The sequence below is a fragment of the Equus asinus genome, chromosome 13 (assembly GCF_041296235.1).
Source record: "Equus asinus isolate D_3611 breed Donkey chromosome 13, EquAss-T2T_v2, whole genome shotgun sequence".
NCBI lineage: Eukaryota > Metazoa > Chordata > Mammalia > Perissodactyla > Equidae > Equus > Equus asinus.
In genome coordinates this window covers 61932560-61955636 of record NC_091802.1, presented here as the reverse complement: position 1 = coordinate 61955636, position 23077 = coordinate 61932560, and the positions used below count along the sequence as shown (strand labels likewise).

At 51.5% G+C, this 23077-nt stretch overlaps 2 protein-coding genes across 6 annotated transcripts in view; one reads left to right on the top strand and one right to left on the bottom strand.

The window, feature by feature from the left end:
* TBCD (tubulin folding cofactor D) overlaps window positions 1-23077 on the bottom strand; it is a 194283-nt gene that overhangs the window by 112850 nt on the left and 58356 nt on the right. For all 5 annotated transcript variants that reach the window (XM_070483903.1, XM_014865030.3, XM_070483902.1 and 2 more), the window contains exon 13: window positions 20836-20930. In XM_070483903.1, coding sequence (XP_070340004.1) covers window positions 20836-20930 — 95 coding nt within the window. The remainder of the gene's footprint in view (window positions 1-20835; window positions 20931-23077) is intronic.
* Window positions 4453-14413, top strand: ZNF750 (zinc finger protein 750). The gene is made up of 3 exons (XM_014865047.3): window positions 4453-5117; window positions 11218-12834; window positions 12975-14413. Exons 2-3 carry the CDS (start codon window positions 11408-11410, stop codon window positions 13684-13686), a joined length of 2139 nt encoding a protein of 712 aa, XP_014720533.1. The 5' UTR covers window positions 4453-5117; window positions 11218-11407; the 3' UTR covers window positions 13687-14413.

Here is a 23077-nt window from a genome sequence, read left to right as displayed (position 1 = left end):
CTCAGGAGCACAGTGTGTGTGCGTGTGCACGTGGAAGCTGCCCTGCCCTCCATGGGCCTGCAGTCCATAGGAAAGCAGCCCCACGGTCTCCCGACCCACGTCCTCCCAGCGGAGCAGTATCCCGCCCACAGGCCGGGCCCCTCACATCTCACAGGACTCATGAGGGCAGAGACCCTGAGACACAGCCTGGACAGTGAGGCACCTCTCGGCCCCAGGAACCTTCCCAGCTCCCCTTCTCTTGCGACCTCCCTGGGGCGGAGCCCACAAGGACAGGACCTCACGGAGCATGTGTCAACTTCGACAACTTAACAAATGTGGTCGCAGCAGCTGGTTAGGGCTCACTTCTTCCAATGATCAGAATGAGACAGAGACAGAGATCATGCCTCCAACTTTTCTGTCTAGTCTTTATTTCCTTTCTCCTTTCCTCCAGATGCAGCACCCCAAAAGGAGTGCAAACAGTTAAAACAGAAACCATCTTGTACTTACTTAAAAGGTCAAAAACAGAAGTGACCTGTTTCCTTCATCAGAGATGTTCTGTCCTGCGATGCATGCCATTCCCACCATGCACACCCAACCACAGTGGGCCGTTGTGATCAACCTGTCGGAACCAAAGGAAGCCCACAAGTAGGAGCCCCAGTGCACCTTCCTACAGACAGAAGACTAAGGCCCAGGTCAGGGGGTTGCCCACGTCACAGGAGGAGGAAACAGCGGGGCCAAGACTTGATCTCAGCAGCCTGGCCACAGAGCACAGACATGAGGATGGTGCTGCCGAAAAGAACAGGGAGGGGGACAGTGACAGAGATGGGGACAGAGGGGGAACAGTGACAGAGATGGGGGCGGAGGGGGGACAGAGACAGAGATGGGGGTGGGGGGGACAGAGATGGGGACGGCGGAGGGACAGTGACAGAGACGGGGGTAAGGACAGGGATGCAGAGGAGGACAGTGACAGGGATGGAGAGGGGGACAGTGACAGACATGGGGATGGAGGGGAGACAGTGACAGAGATGGGGACAAAGAGGGAGACAGTGACAGATGGAGACAGAAGGGGACAGTGACACAGACGGGGACAGAGAGGGGGAGAGTGTCAGATGGGGACGGAGGGGGGACAGTGACAGAGATGGGGATGGGGACAGGGATGGGAACAGCAGGAAGACTAAGCTGCCCAAAGCCGTGAAGTCAGGAGCAAGTAGAGGAGCTAGCGGGACAGCTGCTGCATCCTCACCCACTGGGGGAGTAGGGCAGCCGCGACCCTGGATGGGCCTCCAGACCCAAACCTGGGGGCAGGGAGGGAAGGTAGGACAGCACGGCACAGTCTGATGCAGCAGCTGAACTCAGGCCCAAGAGCACCTGTGTGGGTGTGGCCATGACCCCCAACCCCCACACAGGCAGGACTGCCGCTCCCATGAGAGAAGCCGCTGCCGTGGCACCCATCCCTCCCCACACCCACAGCCATCAAGGCCTTCATGGCCAGGAGCCCCACCGTCAGCCACCCCGCCACGGTTCTGAGCACGGGGGTCCATGGGTCCGGTTCGCAGCCATCTGCATTTCAGATGGAGAGGCATGTCCCCCCCGTGCAGCCCTTCCACTATCTGGTGTGATTCTGCTGTTGTCCTCCAGGCTGGGCGACCTCAGCCAGGCTGCTTACCCTCTCTGTGCTGTCTCACTCTGCAAACCAGGCTCGTGAGAGAGTTCCTACTTCACAGTTGCTGCAGGATCATGTGGACTAATGCAGGAGAGTGCTCAGCACAGGGCTTCACACCAGAACACACTTAGCAAAGGCAGCTGCTGCCCCTTTCCTCCTCCTACAGATCTGACCTTCTTGGTCAGCAGCTTAGTCACAAGTCACAACAGCGGGCTGGAGCCACTCACAACAGAAGAGGACTCTTCTTTTTTAGGGCACAAGCTACAGGGTCAAGGAGGACGGGAGGGCAAAGCAGGGATGACCCTTGGGAGCCTGGACCGGACGCCGAGCCTGAATGGGAAGCGAGGTAACCAGACCCCCGATGCACTGCAGGACCCCCTTAAGCCCCAGATGTGCAGCTCCAGAGGAGGCGGCAGGCGCAGACTAAACCAAGGAGAACAGGAGCGCCGCTGGGGAAGCGGACCCTGGAACCCCAGCCCTGCCGCAGCCACAGTGAGCTCTCCGGGGTGGCCGGCAGGTGGAGGAGGCATCAGCCCGAAAACAGGAAACCTCTGTGGAAGAAACGAAGATGACGCAGGGAGAACCCACCACCTGCCCAGAGCCCTTGGAGAAGCAGGAGAGGCTACTGCACGACCACCGTAGGATGAGGCCCTGAAAGGAGCCCTTGGAACAAACAGGACTCTCGGAAACCAAGAACCACAACAGCAGGCAGAAGTACTTAACAGAAAGGCCAGAAGACAGAGCTAAGGAGCCTGAGAAAAGCGAGGGGAAAGGAAAGAACCCACAGGGCCCACTCCATGGCCTCGCGGTGAAGTTCAGCGGGCTCCGCTTTGGTGGCCCAGTTCAGTTCCACACGTGGATCTACAACAGTCAGCGCCTACACTGTGGCAGCGACCCACATACAAAATAGAGGACGACTGGCATGGATGTTAGCTCAGGGACGATCTTTCTCAGCAAAAATAAAAAAGAAAGAGCCCACAGGGAGAAACAGTTGTGTGTTAAGAATCAGGAGTCTCGGTGACACACAACTCTAGGAGAGGGCAACTCTGAGGCCAGCATCGCTGCCGCCTGGGGCCATCACTACTCAGCACATCTCTCCAGGAAATGTGCTTCTCAGAGCTCAGGAAACAGCACGCGAGATCTGCGCCCTTTGCTGAGTGTCAACTGTACCTTTAAAAGCAGCACCGTAAATGAACAGCTAGCCACACGCCTGCTCAAGTGTCCAGGGGTAAAGTGCAGGGACACCGGCACCTGACCCAGAAACGCAGCAAACAAAAAGGATGGAGGGCAGGAGCGTGGTGGACCACGTGGCAAAGCAGAGCCGGCACAATGCTCACTGGGGCACCCAGTGTTGGGCACAGAGCCATCACTGTCGGAGTCCCACAACTCCCAGAGAGTTGAAACTTTTCGTATTTAAATGTTGAGGGCAAAGAATCAGGAATCAGAATGGCATCAAACTTTTCCGCAGCAGCGCCAAAAGGTCGATGCACAGGGCCCCTCACGCCCTGCAGGTCAGGACACCCAGCCGGGGCTCTGCACCAAACCACCAACCAGGCGGAAGACACTTCCATCAACCAAGGCTCCAGAAACTCACCTCTCCACACTCTCCCTCAGGAGCCACAAAAGGGACATGTTCCCCACCAAAAGAAGGGGCCAGCCCAAGAGAGACGGCATGGGTCCACGAAAGAGCTTCCGACATAGCAGAGTGGCGCGTACCCAGGAGGGGGCACGTGGAGCCACAGGAGCCAGAGAGCCAAACTCTCGCTTCCCAAAAAGGGAAGCAACACCCAAAGCCGGAGGTAAACACCAACACATTCAGCTGAGAGTGGGAAGGGGCCCCATCTGCCAGCCTCGCCTCCAGTCTGGGCCAGCAAAGTCGGACAGCCTCCCCTTTCTGAGGAATGAAGCCTCCTCTTTGCTCTCTCAGGGGTCCTGAGCCAGGTAAGGCTGACCACCCTGCTGGAGAGGCCTCTAAGGGGGACTCCAGAGGGGAGAGAGGCCCAGCTGTGCCCTCCCGGACGCAAGGCAGGTGAGTGAAGCCACCTGGACCCTCCACACCAGGACCACTGCTGCTCAACACCACCAGTGCCCAGCCAACGCCCACGGGACACAAGAATCGCCTGGCCCGCCCACCCAAACTCCAGGCCCACAAAATCACGAGATGTAGTGGAACAGCGGTTGTTTCAAGCTGCTCGATTTGCGCGACTGTAAGAGGCACAGCAGGGGACCACTGTCTCTTTGTGACGAGACTTAGAGAGCTGTTCTCACTCTTCAAAGTATATGGATCTCTAATTTGGACAAAAGCAACTAATAACTTCTTTTTTAAAAGAATTCAATATGAAAGTAAAGCCAAGTAAAACCTTAAGTCTTAAATTGAAAAAAGAAAAAGAAAACCACCAGCATCTGGCCTGGGAAGCCCGACCCCACACCACCATGCCAGGCGCACCCCATGTGACAGGGCCCGACCCCACACCACCATGCCAGGCGCACCACATGTGACAGGGCCCGACCCCACGCCACCGTGCCAGGCGCACCCCATGTGACAGGGCCTGACCCCAGCGCACACCATCTCCTTTCCCAGTCCTCAAACTGACACCACAGGCCCAGCTCCCCAACAGTGGGGAGACAGTCACAGATTAAACAGCAAGCAGCTGAAGCAGGGGTCAGGGTGGGGGGAGATAAACTGCCTCGAAAATGAAATGTCTTAATAATTTATTAAAAAAAGGGCAGAGCCAGGGTGAGCAGAGCCGACTCCTGCTGGCAGCACAGGTCCCGCCCGCCCTGCAGCACGCTGGGTGCTGGTCTTGGGCATGCAACGGCAGGTCCCTGCGGCGAGGCGGCCGAGGCTGTCTCCCGCCCTCCCCACTCTCGAGGAGGACCAGGGACAAAGATTCCCAGACTGCCAGGCACAGGGCAGAGGGCGAGAGGCAACAGATCATCCAAGGCCCGACCAGGCCCTTCACGCGAGGACGCCACAAGCGTGGCCCCGTCAGAGGAGATGCACTTCCCTGCTGCCACCCACATCTGCTGGAGCTTCTAGAGGAAGGTCTCACACACGGTGTCTTTATCACAACACCAGACCTTTATCAGAGTCCAACCTCCACCCCAGTACTCCCTGCTCTAACCGTGAACACGACCCCTCCAGCCCACGAATGCCGGGGCAGCATTAAAATGGCATCCACGAGACTGAAGCCAGGAGCTTCCGGGAGGCACAGAAGTGGCACTTGGCTGGCCGGCAGGCGGTGACGCTGCTCCAAAGCGCTCGGTGGGTGCAAACACATGAATCGTAGCTGCGGGCAGGAGGAATATCAGGTGCATCTCTGCGCCCCGAGGGCTCAACTCCTACACTTAAATCCCTCCCACTGGGACAGCCGGCTCCAGTTTCAGCCAGAGCGAGCGTGAGAACAGGTCCTGCTCCCGGCACGGCAGCCACAGCACGGCTCTGACCTCGCCGCTCCCACATCGCCCGCCTCTGGTAAGTACCCACGATTTCTTCTCAAATTCAAGTTTTCCTTCCAAACTGCTCTCAGCTGTATCTGACACTCTGGCTCAGTGAATCACTGCCCGCCGTCTGCTCTGCCTTGCTCCGTTCTGAGGATTACTCAGGACCCAGCAGGTGCATCGCTGGAGCGGAGACCATTATTACAAAACTTTTAATAAGGCTTACACTTTATTCTAAGAATATGAACAAGTTTATTTGGAAATTAAGTCCTTATTTCTACCATAAAATTCATAAAATGTAAACCAAAACTCAAATTTATATTATTGCTTATCTGTTCCTCGCCTTAAAAATAAACTACAATAAATTTCAACATAAAAGAATCATATACATACATGTATATGATTAGACACTTGCTGATTTTAACTTATAATTTAATTTTAAAACTTTTAAAGTTAAAAAATAAGTATTATTTTCACATAAGCTTACAAAAAGAAACTCAACCAAAGAGGATCGTTATATATACAAAAAAGGGGTTTTTTCCCCTTAGAAGTTCCTCATAAACCTCTACGAGAACAATTACTTAACAAATTATTGGCTGAGACTGACCAAAGTCAGACTTCATTTAAGCAAATTCTGTCTCCATTTGTTATCCTAACTTTTACGTTGCATTAACAAAGTCCTTCTGAAGCTTAGCTATTGTAGGATAAACAAGGCAGGCAGGTCCGGCTCTGGGGCTCTGCTCACAAGCCACGCAGCCTTAGAGCTGTGTTCACTGTTCAGGGCTTATGTCTGTAACCTGGGGTCTCTGGCTGAAACTAGAAACAGCCCCTGTTGTTTTTCTGGGTCCATTCTTCCAAATTATATTCCAGAAAACTGTCTTTTTCCCCAGGTCCTGGATGTCCCGAAGTTTATCTTTCATTTTAAAGAACCGAAAGTCTGGGAGGGAGTGGTGGTTAATCACTGGAAAAGCTCAATTGGAGTAAAACTCACAAATCTCGTTCTTGCGACACCCCAGTGGGTAGGCGACAATGGCGTGTCCTTGCGTTATGCAACAGTGCCACATCACAATATTGTAATTACAGCATGCCCTTCAAAACGCTCTACCTGATGAGGCTCCTCGCCAGACAGCTGGACACCACCAAAGGACCATTACAGCATTAGTCCAGTTCACAGGTTAATCGCATGACGAGCATAGTTGCCCAGCCCATCACGGCAGTGTTCTATAAAGTTAAGCTATAATTACCTCTATTGTGTCCTATCAAAGCTTGAAAAAATCTTTCTCTTGTCTAGTTGTCAAAGTTCAAACTCCTTAGAAACTTTTAAAACATGGCAGCCTCTCATTCTTGTCCTAACAACTGGCAACATTAACTGTGCACACTTAGGACCCACCGAGAGACAAAGCACTGGCGAGTCAGTGCTTCCAAAGAAGCACACAGCCCAGTGGCCACCGAAACCACGAGCTGTTCAAAGCCTTGTGGGTAGCTGAGCCTGACGCCCGACGAGCGCGGCGAGCAGAGCCCTGTGGCAGGAGAGGTGAGCGGCCGGAGACGGCTCCCAGCTCACGGCACCTGCCACAGGCAAAAGTAAACCAGCCTAACACAAGCAGATGTTTAAAATGCTTGAAAAGTCACCAAAGGGAGGTTTTTACATAAAGCAGGAAACCCTCTGTGAAGGCTCACCCAGGCCCCGTGCATGCCTTTATGTCACTGCCCAGCGTCCTTCGCCTGCAGTGTGGACGCTGCACAGTGGCTCCGTAGTGCACAGCGAACCTGAGAGGGAGGCGGCGATGCCAGCGGCCGACTCCCCAGGTCGCATAGGTGCCTTGGAGGGCAGGGCACAACCAGCTGCCCTCGGAGGCAGGGAGAGGAGACCCAGGAGGGAGGGCGTGTGAGACGCAGGGCTCCCAGCACTCGCCACGGGTCAAGCAGGAGGGAAAGTAGGGCAACAGGCCGTGTCACAGAAACCTCCTCACGGTTAAGCTCACATCTGAACGCTAACACATGCTAACGCTGCAGTTCTCCGGCCCTGCTTTGTTAACCCTCACCGCCACAGCTCTCCCAACAGTGCCGCCTGAGACTCAGAGTGCCTTCCCAGGAAGGCCACATGCGACGCCCTCCCCACCTTTAGGAAAACTTCACCTCTGGGTGCAAATCTGAACTTACTGCAAACACTGAGAGTTCTGGATCAGACTCTTTTGGCAACAATACCCGTTTGTGGAACATTTACCACCAGCAGCTGCCAGTAAGCACTAAGCCCAGCAGGTACTGGACAGGCAGAGACTGTCACAAACCCTGTCTCCATAGACAGCAAGCCTGAGGAGGTCGCAGGCAGTTAGTTTGGGTTCCCTCGTCCATGTAAAGCTCAGGTGGGCAGGAGCAGAACTCACAGACTGACATCATCACTCCACAGGCTGCCCCATCAAGAGCTTACAAAAGCCTCAAGCGTCCCCCACTTACTCCTCTGACATTACTGACTTTCTGTAGCCGGGTGAGCCTGTCTGCCCTCTCCATCAGCGTGTGAAGCAGCTGTGCTCTCGTGTTTTAATTAGCAAACTGTGTAACCCTGAGAGGTCAGTTTACCCAAAGTTACTGAAACTACTATGACTCCATCACAGGCTTCCCTGCCAATAATTAAATCCCAGAACACTCTCACCTCCTGGAACGCCAGCAGCAAGGAAAGCATCCCCTGAAAGCCTGTTTACTGTCCTTGTAAGCTAACTGACCAAAACCAAACAGGTTAGACCAAAACTTTAGGCACAACATCATCTGATTAAAAAAAGTACATACTGGGGCCAGGCCAGTGGTGTAGTGGTTAAGTTCATGCACTCCACTTCCGTGGCCCAGGGTTCATGAGTTCGGATCCTGGGCACAGACCTACAACACTGCTCCTCCTCAAGCCATGCTGTGGCGGTGACCCATATACAAAATAGAGGAAGATTGGCACAGATGGCAGCTCAGGGCCAATCTTCCTCACCAAAAAAAGAGAAAAAGAAAAGAAATGAAACAATTAAAAACAAAAGTACAGGGGCCAGCCCAGTGGCGCAGTGGTTAAGTTTGCGTGTTCCGCTTCAGCAGCCCCGGGTTCGCCAGTTCAGCTCTTGGGTGCGGAGATGGCACCACTTGGCAAGCTATGCTGTGATAGGCATCCCACATATAAAGTAGAGGAAGATGGGCACAAATGTTAGCTCAGGGCCAGTCTTCCTCAGCAAAAAGAGGAGGACTGGAGGCAGATGTTAGGTCAGGGCTAATCTTCCTCAAAAAAAAAAGCACATATTAACATAAAGTAATTATTTCCCAAATCATTCTTTTAGGTAATACTATGATAACTTACATATAACTTGCCTCTTATAAACCTTTGAGGAAACTTAGTCAACATAGATTTATTTATATTTTTGTCTAAAAGTATCAACAACATTAAACATACTGCTTCTAAAACTAACATCAGCATTCTCTCAAATCTCAAAAGAAGTTTCGTCCACCTGCGTGTGCGTTTTGGACGCTGGGTGCGTGCCTGCGTCCACTGCTGGTATCGCCAGGGCTCTGGGCTCACACCTGATAAACGTTTTGCAACTGTCATCATTTTGATCATGATGCTTCCAGCTCCTGATGAAATCATCAGTTCTCAGGCCTCTGCCGTAACACATCCTATACAATCATGGGAACCTGACTTGCAGAGGTTCTCACGCCTTCAGAGTGAGGCAGCACAATGGGACATGCCAGCACAGGCCCCTCTGACTTATCTGGCTGGCCTGGCGCTGGCTGGAAGCGCTTCCTGACGGGAGGCAAGGAAATCGTGCTCTTATAGCCCAGAGCACACCTGGCCCTCAAGGTACGGACTGAACTCATAAAGAATTATTTTACATTTTTTCCCTTAGTAAGAGGGGAAATTAGAGAGACGCAAAGCTATGATTACATGTTTAATTTGCTCAGCTTTGACACTGCCTTGCAGCTCCTGTGGCCCCACGCGGTGGGAGAGGAGGGGGCCAGGTGAGCTGGAAAGCTGAAGAGCCCAGGTACCAGGTGCCGCGGGCCTGGCTCTGACTACCCGACACCCCACCAAAGAATGTCCCAAAGCAACCCCAGGGATCCCTCTCCCTGCTTATGGGGCAGACAAAAATCCCATTTCTCATCCAAAATACGTGCCTCGAAACCCCTGCTCACAGGGGAAGGCCACGGGCACCACAGAGCCCTCCCGTCTACCCACACCGCCTCCTAGTAAATAAACATGTCTCTGAAAGAACAGGATGATAAAACAGGTTAGCAGGCAGTTTGTAGGGCAGAGGCACAGTGTTTTTAAGAAATATGAACAAACAAGGAGAGAAACCAGTTTGCTGAGAATAAAATCAGGTAGCCTTCTCAAATTTAAGGTGTCCAAGTGAAGACTGACACCTGACTCCCCGGTCCTCATGCCGCCTCCTGCAGTCTCCCCATCACCTCATCTGGACAGGGACGCAGGGAGAGGCATCAGGAGTCACTGCATTCTATTCTGTGAAAACAAGTCTCTCGGAGTTCCCATCCGTATTTCTCTATTTTTAAAAGGCTGCTTTCCAGATCAATGTTTTAACCACCCAGTGTCTAGAAGGTGACACTTTAAGATGAAATCTCACAGGACTCACGAAAGACCATATGTGCTCGTTCCAGAAAGCAAAACCGCAACAGGAAACAGTTTTGTTTAATCATTTCCTTTTAGCTTTATTTTTAATGCATTTGAAAATATTTAGAAGCTAAAGACGGTTTCCTTTTTACCTTTTCTATGCAAAGTGAAGTGCGGGGCCTTATTCCTCACCCCTCCCTTCCAGCCTACCCCACTCACAGGCCTTCTCTAGACAGTCCCTCCAGGGGTTGGTCCAGGACAGGCGGCTGCCTAGGCCCTGGAGATCCTCCCAGATCTCACATCTTTCTTCTCAGCTTCAGTTATCACAGCAGAGGCAGCGCCCCAGGGGTATGCGGTGAGACCTCCTGTAAGCCTGAGTGGGGGGCTGGGGGGGCAGGGAGAGGAGGACCCTCGGGATGGGGAAGGCATGGGGAAGGCCAGACACACCGGAAGCCCCCCACTGGGTCCCAGGGCTGGGGGAGAGGTGCACAGCAGCGTGATAGCTCCCACTGGCCAAGGACCTTGCCAAGGATGGCCCAGGGTCCACTTCCTAAAGGTTAATAGCTGGGCTGGCTCCCCACCACAATCCAACCACCTCTGAAACAGGCGCCACGCCCTCTGGCTTCCTCCTGACCAGGAGGGCTGCAAAGCCTTAGTCCTGCCTTTGGAGGAAAGGCCAGGAAAGGCAGGCAGGCGTCCTGGGCCGGCCACACTCTCGCTGCTCACAAGCAGCTGTGCTTCCTGCCAGGCAGGGACAGGTCCATGAGGTGAGCAAAGGACACTGGGCAGTGAAGGAGAACACTTGGTCACTTACAGGGCTCCCAGACTCACCTGAGGGCGCCTCAAAACCATCTGAGTCTGCACAGATATAGCACTTCTATTTGCATTTGAGACAAGAGAATGCGACATCAATAAAGCTGACTTTTCATTTGGGATTTTAGAAGCAGCGGGTGGGAGCGTGGAGTACAACCATCTGATCTCACAGGGAGGGCCATCAAGGAGCACTTACTGAATGTTCCTGTCACACTTCCATTGTTCTAAGCGAACACAAGTGTGAGTGTGGCACACACGCACAAGCCCGGGGCTCCTGTGTACAGCAGTCAGAGCAACACGCTGTGACTGGGCCCCGTCCAGAAATTCTGTGGACACGGAGGGCAGGGTGGATCTCAGCGGTCACTCAGCCTCCTCGGGCCACAAGCTTCCTAGCATTGAAGGCCTCAGATCACAGGACAAAGGTTCTCAAAACTCAAAGAGTTACAGGAATTCTCAGAGCTGACACTAAACACTCCACACACCACATTCCTCTTGACCCCACGGCATTCTTTCAGGTCAGACTTCAGAAATCAGAAACATCCCGGGGAGCTGCCAGCCAGGTTACGAGTGGGGGTCAGTCGATGCTCACCTTGTACCTCCTACCCTCAGGAGGAAGAGGAATGAGGTGTAGCCTCCATTCCTCAGGGGTCTGTGGGAGGACAGGCTCGTCCCTCCTCAGCCCAGTAAGCCAGGACCCTGACACCAAGGCTCTGCTTCTCCATTGCAGCTCCCATCCCCAATCAAGCAAGACTTTCCTCGTCAGACCCACTGCACGCAGAGCTGGCTTCAAATAAAGTGCTTGGAAAAGAAAGCAAAGGAGAAGCGGTGACACGACGTTACAAACCACCAAGTCTGAACTAAACAGGAGCCAGCAGTGACCGGACGCCGAGACCCGAGCCAGACCCATAAAAAGGAAAATGAGTCTTCTCAAAGAGAGAAAACCAAAAAAGCCACATTATATCCCAAGGCCTCCAGGAAAACCCTTCAAGTATAAGTGTTTCCAGTGTCCCTTTACTTGCAACGAAAAGTCGCATCTCTTTAATCACATGAAGTACGGTCTTTGTAAAAACTCTATCACTTTAGTATCAGAGCAAGATCGCGTCCCCAAGTGCCCCAAATCCAACTCTTTAGACTCTAAGCAAACCAGCCAGCTGGACCCTGTGGCGAAGCCCACCTCCTCCAAGTCTGTCACAAGCGGGCTCTCACACTTTGACGCCAAGCTTCAACACAGCAAGGACGCCAAAGAAAATGTGGACCTGCACACGTGTGGGTCCCACACGTGCCCAGGACAGAAGCCTGCTCTCCTCAAGGAAGCAGTGCCCCTGAGTCCAGAAGCCACCATGGGCACCCAGCCCGCCCTGGAAGGCGTTGTGCGGCCTTCAGCATTTGTTCCAGTCGGAGAGCAGAGGCTGAAAGGCCCAGAGCACGTCGAGCCTCCTGCAGTGCTGCCCCTGCCCACACCCAGCACCAAGGCCACCTCCTTTCACACCAAGTCTGCATTCCACGCTCCCGGCTACCCGTGGAGAGCTGGCTCACCTTTCCTCCCACCTGAGTTTCCACATAAAGTTCCCCCTACAAAGGGGTTCGGTGCCGTCTCCCCGTACATGCACCCCACGATCCCGGACTACCCACCTCACTTCTACACGGAGCATGGACTGGCCACCGTCTACTCACCCTACCTGCTGGCTGGGAACTCACCAGAGTGTGACGCCACCCTGCTCGCGGTCTACGGTGCCCAAGACCATAGGCGCTTCCTGCCTCACCCCGGGCCGATCCCTAAGCACTTGAGCCCCTCTCCATCCACATATGATCACTACAGATTTTTCCAGCAGCACCACTCCAATCTGCCAATTCCGTACGGATTTTACAGACCAGAGTCTGCATTCTCCTCCTATGGTCTCAGACTGCCCCCCGTCGCTGGCATTTCACAAGATCAAAGCTCTCACCTACTGGAAGAAGCCGCTCTGGTCTACCCAGCCTCGAGTCCGTCCAAGTTAAACCCTCCCAACTCCCACAGAAAGCACACGGAGTTTGAGAAAGAAAGCCCAACTCCTGAGGCTAAAGACCCTTCCAAAGATGGGCAGAGGGACACGGAAGGGACCAAAATGAGCCCGCGTGCAGGGAGCGCAGCCACAGGCTCCCCAGGAAGGCCGAGTCCCACCAACTTCACACAGACAAGCCAGCCGTGTGCCGGGCTGTGCAGCCTCTCGGACAAGCTGGCCTCCAGCAGCCTGGGAAGGCTCCATCAACCCGAGCAGAGCCTTGCAGCCTTCAAGCCCATCAAGAGAAGCCCAGAGCGCCCACACTCCCAGGCTCCAGAGAACAGAGACGAGGCTCCAAAAAGGTAAGAAAATGTCATTTTCAAAACCTCCAAAGTAACATCTCTGGTTGTGCTCAATTAGCCGAGCTTTTACGTGCTCAAAATGCCTCACAGGTAGCTTTTCTAAGCAAAGTTCCTATTCAGCTTCTCTTTGCCTCTTCCAGCCTCAATGCTGTGAACACAGATGCCACGGCTCAGACAGGAAGCGCCTGTCATGGCCTAGAGGCCGCGCCTTGCAGCCCAGAGGATGGCTCCAGGATGGCCCCACTAAACCTCTCCAAGAAACCAGAGACCAGACCGGCGGCTGCTCACGACCCCGTTTACGAAGACTTCACAGAACTGCAGGATATGCCTCTGAACCTCTCAGTGAAGGACCCCTGCAATGCCCTGACTCCGAGGCCCTCCTTCCACAGCCCGCCACAAGAGGCAGAGCCTGCTACTGCTGCCCCAAAGACTGAGCCAGAAAGTTCTGGAGACGGGCCAGACCACACGGAGACAAAGCGAAACAGCCTTGACTCTGACGAGGCTCCATCGACAAGTCCCACAGGGAAGGCCCAGGGCTCGCGAGGAGCAGCCGACAGCAGTGACGAGCAGAAGCAGACGGCAGCCGTGGCCCTCTGCCAGCTGGCAGCCTACAGCCCAGGGAACGTCCGGGTGGGTGATGGGGAGCCCACAGCCCAGGGGTCTGCCTGCCAACAACGCTCCCCCACTCTCAGTGCCACAGGAAGCCAGGAAGCGCAGTGTGACCTCCGACCCAAAGGGCAAAAGAGGACAAGCCCAAGGGATGCAGGGAAGTCCCAGCAAGGCACTAAGAAGACGAAGCCGAGCGACACGGCTCGCGTCTTCACCCTACGGAAAAGAACACGGCTGTCCTAGCGCCCGGCTCTCCTAGGACGCAAAGGGCTGCAGCCGTGGACATGCCTTCTGAGGTGGTCGCAACAGAAGCAAGTCCTCAGCAGCGGCTTCACTTTTTCATCGGGTCAATTTTTACAGTGCAGCTTCTTTTTCTTCTTAAAAAAAAAGCTGCAATTCAGTTTTTGTAAATATTAAGCATGAATATTAAAAGGTGCTTCTACTTTTGGTTGTAAAAATATTTGAATGACTCATTCTAAGACTGATGAGTTAAACATTGGCTTTCGTTTTATAAAATGCCAAATGAAATGCATAGGACTAAAAGGTAACTCTTAGGTGTAGGCCATCTCATAGGAAATCTTTTAAAAATACTTTCCTATAAATATCTTAACACTAGAACAAATTGTTTTAACTGTTTTTCTATTGAATCTAATCTGTGTCTTAAAGTAAGTAACAATTACTGGAAAAAAATGCCAGAAAAAACATTTTAGGTACTAGCATTTAAGTGCCATGTGTAAAAACATTGTGATTTGTTATGACTGAATAATACACAAACATCAAGAGGCTATTTATACAAGTAATTTATTTCCATTAGGGAAAATGTACCACTGGCGAAGCTATTATCAACATATTTTATTTCCTTATAATGTTACAGTGAATTTTATGACTCATTTAGCCTCATTTTCCACTTCCTAAAATGATGTATATATTGCTAATTTTCCAATAAACTCATAGGTGAACTTTAAGAACACATGAGACAAATATAAACTCTGCGTTAGAGTATTTTGCCATAATAAACTCAAACAAAAACAGAATAGAGCGAGGGGGCAACTGAAACAAACTGAGAAAAAGGGTGTGTCTGTGTGCATGTGTGTAAAGTGTGAGCGTGGAGGGCACCTGTACGTGCTGTACATGCTGTGCTGTAAACTAGCGCAGCGACCCCAGGGCAACTCGAGGACTCCCAGGGTCTCGGGCACCTTAGGAGAGCAAGTCTGCGGGGCTCCGAGTCCTAAAACCTCTGCCTGAGAACCGGGAGACAGGCTTCCCCAGCCCCTCCCCAGCCCCCTTCACAACAGCCCTTCCTCCCACTTTCCGAGGGCCTCTCTCAGCCACGTGCGCCTGGGGTGTCAAGCAAGGGCCAAGGGGAACAGTGACTGAGGGGGGAACCCCTCCACGAGGCAGGTGGTCTGCGTCCCAGCTGCGTGTGCCCATAACAAGGCTTCCAGCACTCAGAGCTGAAAATTAGAATGTGTTAATAAGAATGTTTAAGTAAAAAATGGACGTGGAGCCTTGCCTCCTCCTAGGTACAAGCACTATCCACCAAGAGATAGCCTGAACTAAAAACCCAGCCTGTTAACAGCTGCATTTCAATAATATTTTCTGCTGTTTTGATCACCTTTGTACTAGGAACCAATTCTTTAAAAACTCAACCTGGAAAAATTTTAAATATGCAGCACCCCATGGCTGTACAAAATGTAACTAAGTTTCCATTCACAGACATCCTCTTGATGAAGAGACACGATGGGGAGATTGATAAAAGATTCTTAGGCACAGAAATACATTACATTAGGGGAAAACTCTCTGGGAAAAGTAAACGGAAATATGGGTTCAAGGAGACAAAGGATAAAATTCCTGTAAAAAAGAAGTCGTCTGTGCATTTTTAAATGGAGGGTGGTGGATTTCAAATGACTGTACTACCTGGCTTCCACTGGACTCTAAGATAACGCAAAAGTTTTATTTTAGGGGCCGGCCCAGTGGCGCAGCAGTTAAGTTCACACGTTCCACTTTGGTGGCCCAGGGTTTGCAGGTTCAGATCCCAGGTGTGGACGTGGCACCACTTGGCAAGCCATGCTGTGGTAGGCATCCCACTTTATATGTACTAGGAACCAATTCTTTAAAAACTCAACCTGGAAAAATTTTAAATATGCAGAGGAAGATGGGCACGGATGTTAGCTTAGGGCCAGTCTTCCTCAGCAAAAAGAGGAGGATTGGCAGCAGATATTAGCTCAGGGCTAATCTTCCTCAAAAAAAAAAAAGTTTTATTTTAAAATGATATTATTCAGGATGGCAAACAACACGCTTTGCAACAGGTTAATATCAACTTGTAAAAGGGAGGCAGAGTTTGTCACAATTCTTCTAATGTCTAGTGTCACCCAATGCCTCTAAAGCACCAGGGCAGCCACATAAGCCCCAGGACCCCATCCAAGGTGCACCCTCCAACAACCACATGCCATTAATCCAAAAGATATGCTGTCACAATGCAAAACCCACCAACACACATGCAGCCCTCACCAGCGCACCTGGGCTCCTCTGCTTTATACAGTAAGACATTTTCACAAAGAACAAAAACAGGATCCCTCTGCTTTCTGCAAGTCAACACGCTGCAGAAAGCAGCACCATACATCAGAGGAGGCGTTCCAGGCTCAGGACCAAAAGCCTCACACCCCACAGACAAGCTCTCGTCTCATGCTTTACACACACAAGAACATAGACCTTCCACATCAAGGGCCCAAAGATTCTGAGAACATTATGTTTTATAGCTCACCCAAAAGCATCGGGCATCATCTCAAGGGACAAGAAGAGGAACCAGGGACAGTTAATGACAGAAACAGTGCAGGCTGTGAGCCACGTGGCCACCAAGGAGGTGCTCACCCCAGAGCTCTTGGGGAAGGCAGAGGCCATCAGTGCCTGTGGATCTTCACTGTGGAACTGTGTGGGCCTATGGCGTGAAGACTGACCCTTCACAGAAGCCATCACCGGATGCCATCCCTCCAGAGGCCACAGGAACCAGCAGACTCTGTATCTTTAAAAGCACACTGGAGTCCTAGATCTTTCTAACAAAACCAGCTTTGCCAATTTTTTAACTGCGCTATCTTTCTGCATTCACGTATGACCCAACTTAAGAGCTGTAAGTTTCTAACCTCATACAAAAAGTAACAAACCCTCAAAAAGTTAAACACAGAATTATTGTATGATCCAGAAATCCTACTCCTAAGTATGTACCTAAAAGAAATGAAAATGAGGACTCGGATATGTACACACCAATGTTCATAGCAGCATTATTCACAATAGTCAAAAGATGACAAAAACCCAAGTATCCACTGACAGACGAACAGATAAAAAATGTGGAATTCCTATACAAAAAACAGCATCCAGCTATAAAAAGGAAAGAAATTCTGATACATGCTATGACATCAGTTAACCTTGAAGACATTATGCTAAGTGAAATAAGTCAGACACATAGGGACAAATCTTGTACAATTCCACTTACACGAGGTCCCAAAAGCTGGCAAATTCATAGAGGCAGACAGGTTGGTGGTGACTAGGGCTGGGGGAGGGAAGGGGAAGTCGCTGCTTCACGGGGGCCGTGTCTCTGGGACTATGAAGTTGCGAAAACAGATAGTGACGATGGTTGTACAGCACTGTAAATGCAGTGAATGCCACTGAATTATACACAAAAGTAGGCAATATGATAAATTTTTATGTTATGTATATTCAACATTTTTAAAAAATAATAACGTAGGGGCCGGCCCCATGGCCGAGTGGTTAAGTTCACATGCTCCACTTCAGCAGCCTGGTGTTTCACCAGTTTCAATCCTGGGTGTGGACCTAGCACCACTCATCAGGCCAGGGTGAGGTGGCGTCCCACATAGCACAGCCAGAAGGAGCTACAACTAGAATATACAACTATGTACTGGGGAGCTTCAGGGAGAAGAAACAAACAAAAAAATAATAACATATCAAAACCATTGAATTATATACTTCAGGTAAATTGAATGTTAGGTGAAGCATCTATCTCAATAAAGCTGAAAAAAGTTTTTAAAAGGATCCTTGAATTCCCATTGAAGAAAAAAAATGCTGACAACGACCTTTCTGAATAGTCTTTCCAGTGGCCCACGCGATTTACCCCATCACTGGTTTTAACCCTTCACCAAAATGCCAGGCTCGGAGGGAGGGAGGGAGGGCGGGTGGGCGGGGTGGGCTGGGAAGTGAAGCACGCGCACGTTCACTCAAGGAGAAGAGCGTTTTCATACAGAAAAGTAGAACAATTACTCCATGCACTAAGTCAAAGGCACCCCACTTCAGTCCTCACGTTTCTTACAGACTGGAATGTCCAATAGCTGGAAACCACACAAAGGCTGTAAATCAACAAAGCAGGGGGTCAGCAGGAGAGGGGAGTGCCCAGACTGCGTCTGGAGTGGGAGAGCACAGCCCCGCCCAGGGAACTGAGGCACACAGGCCTGTGTGGGCAGTGACAAAGGCAGGAGAGGTCAGAGCTCTGCGAGCAGTCAGCGTCCACCCACAGGAGCAAGCTGACCAGGGAGGAAGCACGGCGGCCACACCAGTGCCACCCCTTCTGGGGGAACAGGAATGCCTCTGGGGCTAATCTTGGCTCAAGGGCCCCCTAGGCCCAGCCGAATCCCCTCCTCAGACCACACTGCCCTCCAGGATCCCACCACTACCCAGCCCGGCCCCACAGCACAGGGGTCAGGCGGTGGCTCTGCTGGTCTTATTGGACCCATTCTTCTCTCACAGGCACTTCCCTAATAAAATCCCTGCAAATTGAATCCTGTCTTCACACCTGCTTCTTCTTGGAGGAGCCAGACCAATGCTACAAGACTATTCAAATGCTAGTTTTGGATAACGTCACAGAATATGGCAAAGGAGGGAGCTCCATGAATCAGTCTCTCTGCCAAAACAACCAGTAAGCTGGCAAAAACTGACAGAATCAACTTTTTCAGAGCTCTGGAATCTAATCAAGAACTTAGAGCAACCACAGAAGTGCTCAGTGAAGAAAGAGGCTACTGAACTCCAGCCTTTAAGGACACCTCTGCCGGGGCACTGGCAAACTGCCGACACAACGCAACAGAGCATCAGTAACCAAACACAACACAGAGCACAGCCGTGGGAAAAGCCACTACATGAATGACGACTGGCCTTCCACAGGCAACAGTAGCAAACACCTGAGGAGGGGGGACCCAACTGCCAGAGTTACACATTATAATACTCACAATGTCCAGGTTTCAACAGAAGAGTTACAAGTTATACAAAGAAGCAGAAAGGTATGACACATTCCCAGGAAATAAAGAAACTGACAGAAACTGTCCCTGAGGAAGCCCAGACATCGTCCTTATATGAGACAAAGACTCCAAACCTGCTGTCTTAAATATGCTCAGAGAGCTCAAGGAAACCAAGGGAACGCTGTCTGAACAAAGAAGCAACGTCAATGAGGAGGCAGAGACCACAGGGAAACGCACAGGGGCACCAGCAGGCAGGAGCAGCCAGCCTGCAGTGAAGACCACGGAGCAGTTCACCCCAGCTCACGTCTCACAGTCTCAGGCAGCAGCCTGGCACTCTCGTGCAGGCCACAACATCGTACACTCCCACTCTGCGCTGGTGGGAATGTAAATGGTACAACCATTTTGGAAAAGTTTGGCAATTTCTCATAAAGTTCAAGACAGAGTTACCCTATGACCCAGCAATTCCACTCCCAGGTCTAACCTGAGATAAGTGAAAACATGTCCACACAGAAACTTGTGCACAAATGTTCACAGTGGCATCATTCATAAGAGCCAAAAGGTGAAAACCCAAAGGCTCACCAACTGATAAATGGATAAAGAAACGTGGTCTAAATGGAATACTACTCAGCTACAAAACAGAACAAAATCATTCCATTTGCAATAACATGGATGGCCCTTGAGGGAATTATGTTAAGTGAAATAAGCCAGCGAGAGAAGGATAATCTGTGTATGACTCCACTCATATGAGGAATTTAAAAATATGGACTAAGAACAGTTTAGTGGACACCAGGGGAAAGGTGGGGTGGGGGGTGGGCACAAACGGTGAAGTGGTGCACCTACAACACGAATGACAAACATTAATGTACAACTGAAATTTCACAAGATTGTAACCTATCATTAACTCAATAAAGAAAAAAAAAAAGAAGAAAGAAACGTGGTCCATCCACACAGTGGAATGTTACTCACCCGTGAAAAGGAACAAAGGACTGCTGTTACGAGCTATAATATGGATGAACGTTAAAAACACTACACTAAGTTAAAGAATTCAGACACAAAAGACCACTCTTGTCCAGAAAAGGCGAGTTTACAGAGACAAAGCAGATCAGTGGCGGGCTGGGGCTGCGAGTGCTGGAGGAAGTGGGTGGTCAGTGCTCCTGAGCACAGGCTTTCTTTGGAGGACAATGAAAATGTTCTGAAATTAGGCTATGATGATGCCTGCACAACTCCGTAAACACATTACAAACCACTGAATTGTACGTTTTTAATGAGAGAACCTCACGGTACACAAATTATATCCCAAGAAAGCTGCTACGAAAAGAAGCAGAAAGAGTCAACAGGAACCACGGGGCCAAGAGCACAGCCACACCTCGGATGCCCACAGCCCAGTGCTGGTGAGGACACAAGGCCGAGCCCACTTTTGCACAGACATCTTTGTTCTGGACATAAGTCACTTCCTGGGGCACGTGGCGTCAGCGGTGACACACTCCAGGATGGGGCCCTCTCCAGCCTTTGTAGGTGTCCCTTCCTTCTGTCCACAGGGGCACTGCCAGGCACACCCAGGGATGGTCACCACCAACCACAACAGGGCTTCATGGGGCCACGGCCCCATGTCCCACCTCTGAGTGAGCAGGCCTGACAGCTGGGACACGTGGGCCCAGTTCTTGGGGGTTCCTCTGCACCCACCACGCTGTGCCCCCTCTCTCCTTCTCAGGCCCTCCACCCATCCCCTTGACAGCGTGGACCTTGTTCCCAGGGGACCGTGAAGTCACTCCAGGGGGCAAGCACAGCGGCAGTGCACACTGTGTTCTTACTGGGCCACAGCACCCCGTTTCACGAGGCTGAAAGCTGCTTCTTGGGAACAAGAAAATCTCAGACATCACAACAGTTCATGGCCCTCCACATCCAGATACACAGTGTATGAGTGGTACTAAAATGTCATAGCGGGGAGAAGAGGCAATCAATCAGGAAATCAGAAAAGGCCAATGTGAGAAAGAAAGCAAGACTCAGCCCAGGACGTTGCCCCCCAAAGGCTCGTGTCAGCAGCAGGGCAGAGGCACGCAGTGTGTGCACTGCGAGCCACACGGGGAGACGGTGAGAGGAAGTACCCGCATGCCACACAGTCTTGACAACGCAACGTGCCGCAGCTACTCACCGTCTACAAGCCGAGAAGGGAGCAACAGGCCTCTTCTGCCCAGTTCCGCCAACGCCAGACACCCGCCGTGCCAGGCGTTGTCCGTCTCCTGGAAACTGAGAGCACAGAGAGCCTGAGACCAGCGCACTGCTGCCAGCCCCCCACCCGCGAGCCTCGCTGAACCCATCCGTGCCAGCCCCGCGCCCTCGAGCCTCACTGAAACCCATCTGTGCCAGCCCCCCGACCCGTGAGCCTCACTTAACCCATCCATGCCGGCCCCCTGCCCGCGAGCCTTGCTGAAACCCATCCGTGTGTTTAAAACGCCATCGGTTACAGAAATAAGACACTCCAGCTCAACGGAAGGCGACTGCCCCATTCAACCCTTCTCTTCAGATTCCGACAGCGAGCACAGGCCAGGGTGGCCACACGCTGCCAGTCCTCACTGCGCCTCGCTGCACCCTTGGGCCCCAAGCGGTTGCCCCAGCCACGCGCTCCAGCGGACCGCACGCCCAGCCCCTCTCCCCGCTTAACTGTAACCTGAGGAAACTCGGGCCCCACAGCCCATCAGCAGAGAGCGGCAGGGAGACCTCCTCTCACGGTGCCCTGCTGCCAGCTCAAATGGCTAATTCAAGACAAGTAAGTCAGGATGAAATGGCATGTAGACAATTGTTTGCACTATTTGAAATACAAACTTTTAATAAACAATCGTAATGCCAACTAATCCAGTGAAAAGTAAAGTTTCATATTTAATAAAAATTTTCCTGAAGCACTTTGGACACTCTTGTTTAAAGGTGCAACGCTGGCACTACTAATAGTGAGAACAACTGTTTCTTAAGTTGATGAGAGTTGTTCTGAGAGTTTCCACACTTGGTTGGCAATATAAACATGGAAATGTACCTCCCCAAAAAGCAAGAGAAATTATAAGGCTCTTTCCTTTCTTTTTTTTTTTTTTTTTTTAAGATTGGCACCTAGGCTAACAACCGTTGCCAATCTTCCTTTTTTTTTTTTTTTTTAAGGATTGGCACCTGGGCTAACAACTGTTGGCAATCTTTTTGTTCTTTTCTTTTTTCTTTTTTCTGCTTTATTTCTCAAACCACCCCTCCCCCCGCCCCCAGTACACAGTTGTATATCTTAGTTGCAGGTCCTTCTAGTTGTGGGATGTGGGAATGCCGCCTCAACATGGCCTGACGAGCGGTGCCATGTCCGCACCCAGGATCCGAACGCTGGGCCACCGCAGCGGAGCGCGCGAACTTAACCACTCGGCCACGGAGCCGGCCCCGGTTCTTTCCTTTCTAAATAAATTAATTTGACGGCAAAAAAATGTTTAGGAAAACCAACTAAACTGCATTACCAGCTGGCAACAAGCCCAAGAACATGCAGGCAGGAGAGCCCAGGCTTGTCTGCTCACTCTGCGACACTGAGCGAGGGGCCCCTGCCTCATTACCTCCGGGGTCCTGTCCCGAGGTGATGCTGCTGGGGCCAGCAAGGAGTTAAACCGTGGACTGACAGAGACAGACATGAAAGCAGCCCCTTGGACCTCCCCAGCAACCTGTGACTCAATGCCAATTACAATTTTTTTAAGTTCCAAATGTTTTATTAAATGTCTGTCCCAAAGGCTGATTGACCATTTTGAAAATTTAACATGGGCACTTTATGTACTTTACAATTTTAATTGAAGAGAGATGCTTTGCACTTTTCTTAAAGACTTAGTAACACCTGGAAGAACCTGATAAAAGAAGAGCATTGTGGTGACTCAATTATCGCTAAAACAACTGCCGGTTACGCCAACATCTACTTCTAAACCAAAGGTGTGCACTGTCACTTGTCAGGGCTGTGAATAGGCTCCATCAGGCTGTAAAACACCTGTGGCCCAAGGGGGGACGAAGGGGGACGAGGGGACCATCATGTCCTGCCCACTCCAGGCAGGCACAGGGAGCCTGTGGGACTCAGCAAAGGTACCTCCTCCCTAGGGCACCTGCCGTGCGGCTAGACTTCAGCCCCGCCCGCCAACCAAGGCCCAACCTGCACAGCAGACGTGGACACAGACATGCAAAATACCCACATTAACACCATGGTATCGCTGAGCCAGGGAACGCAAACACACCGCCAAGCGGGTGATAGCAAGTCACGGCTCAAGACCCAAGCCCAGAGCAATCCCAGGAGGGGACAGGGTCTCAGAGGAGTGGAGACGAGAGACAACAGCAGAGCCAGGAGTAGGCAGGTTCCAGAGAGAGAAAGGCCAAGATGGGCTCAGGGACACGGG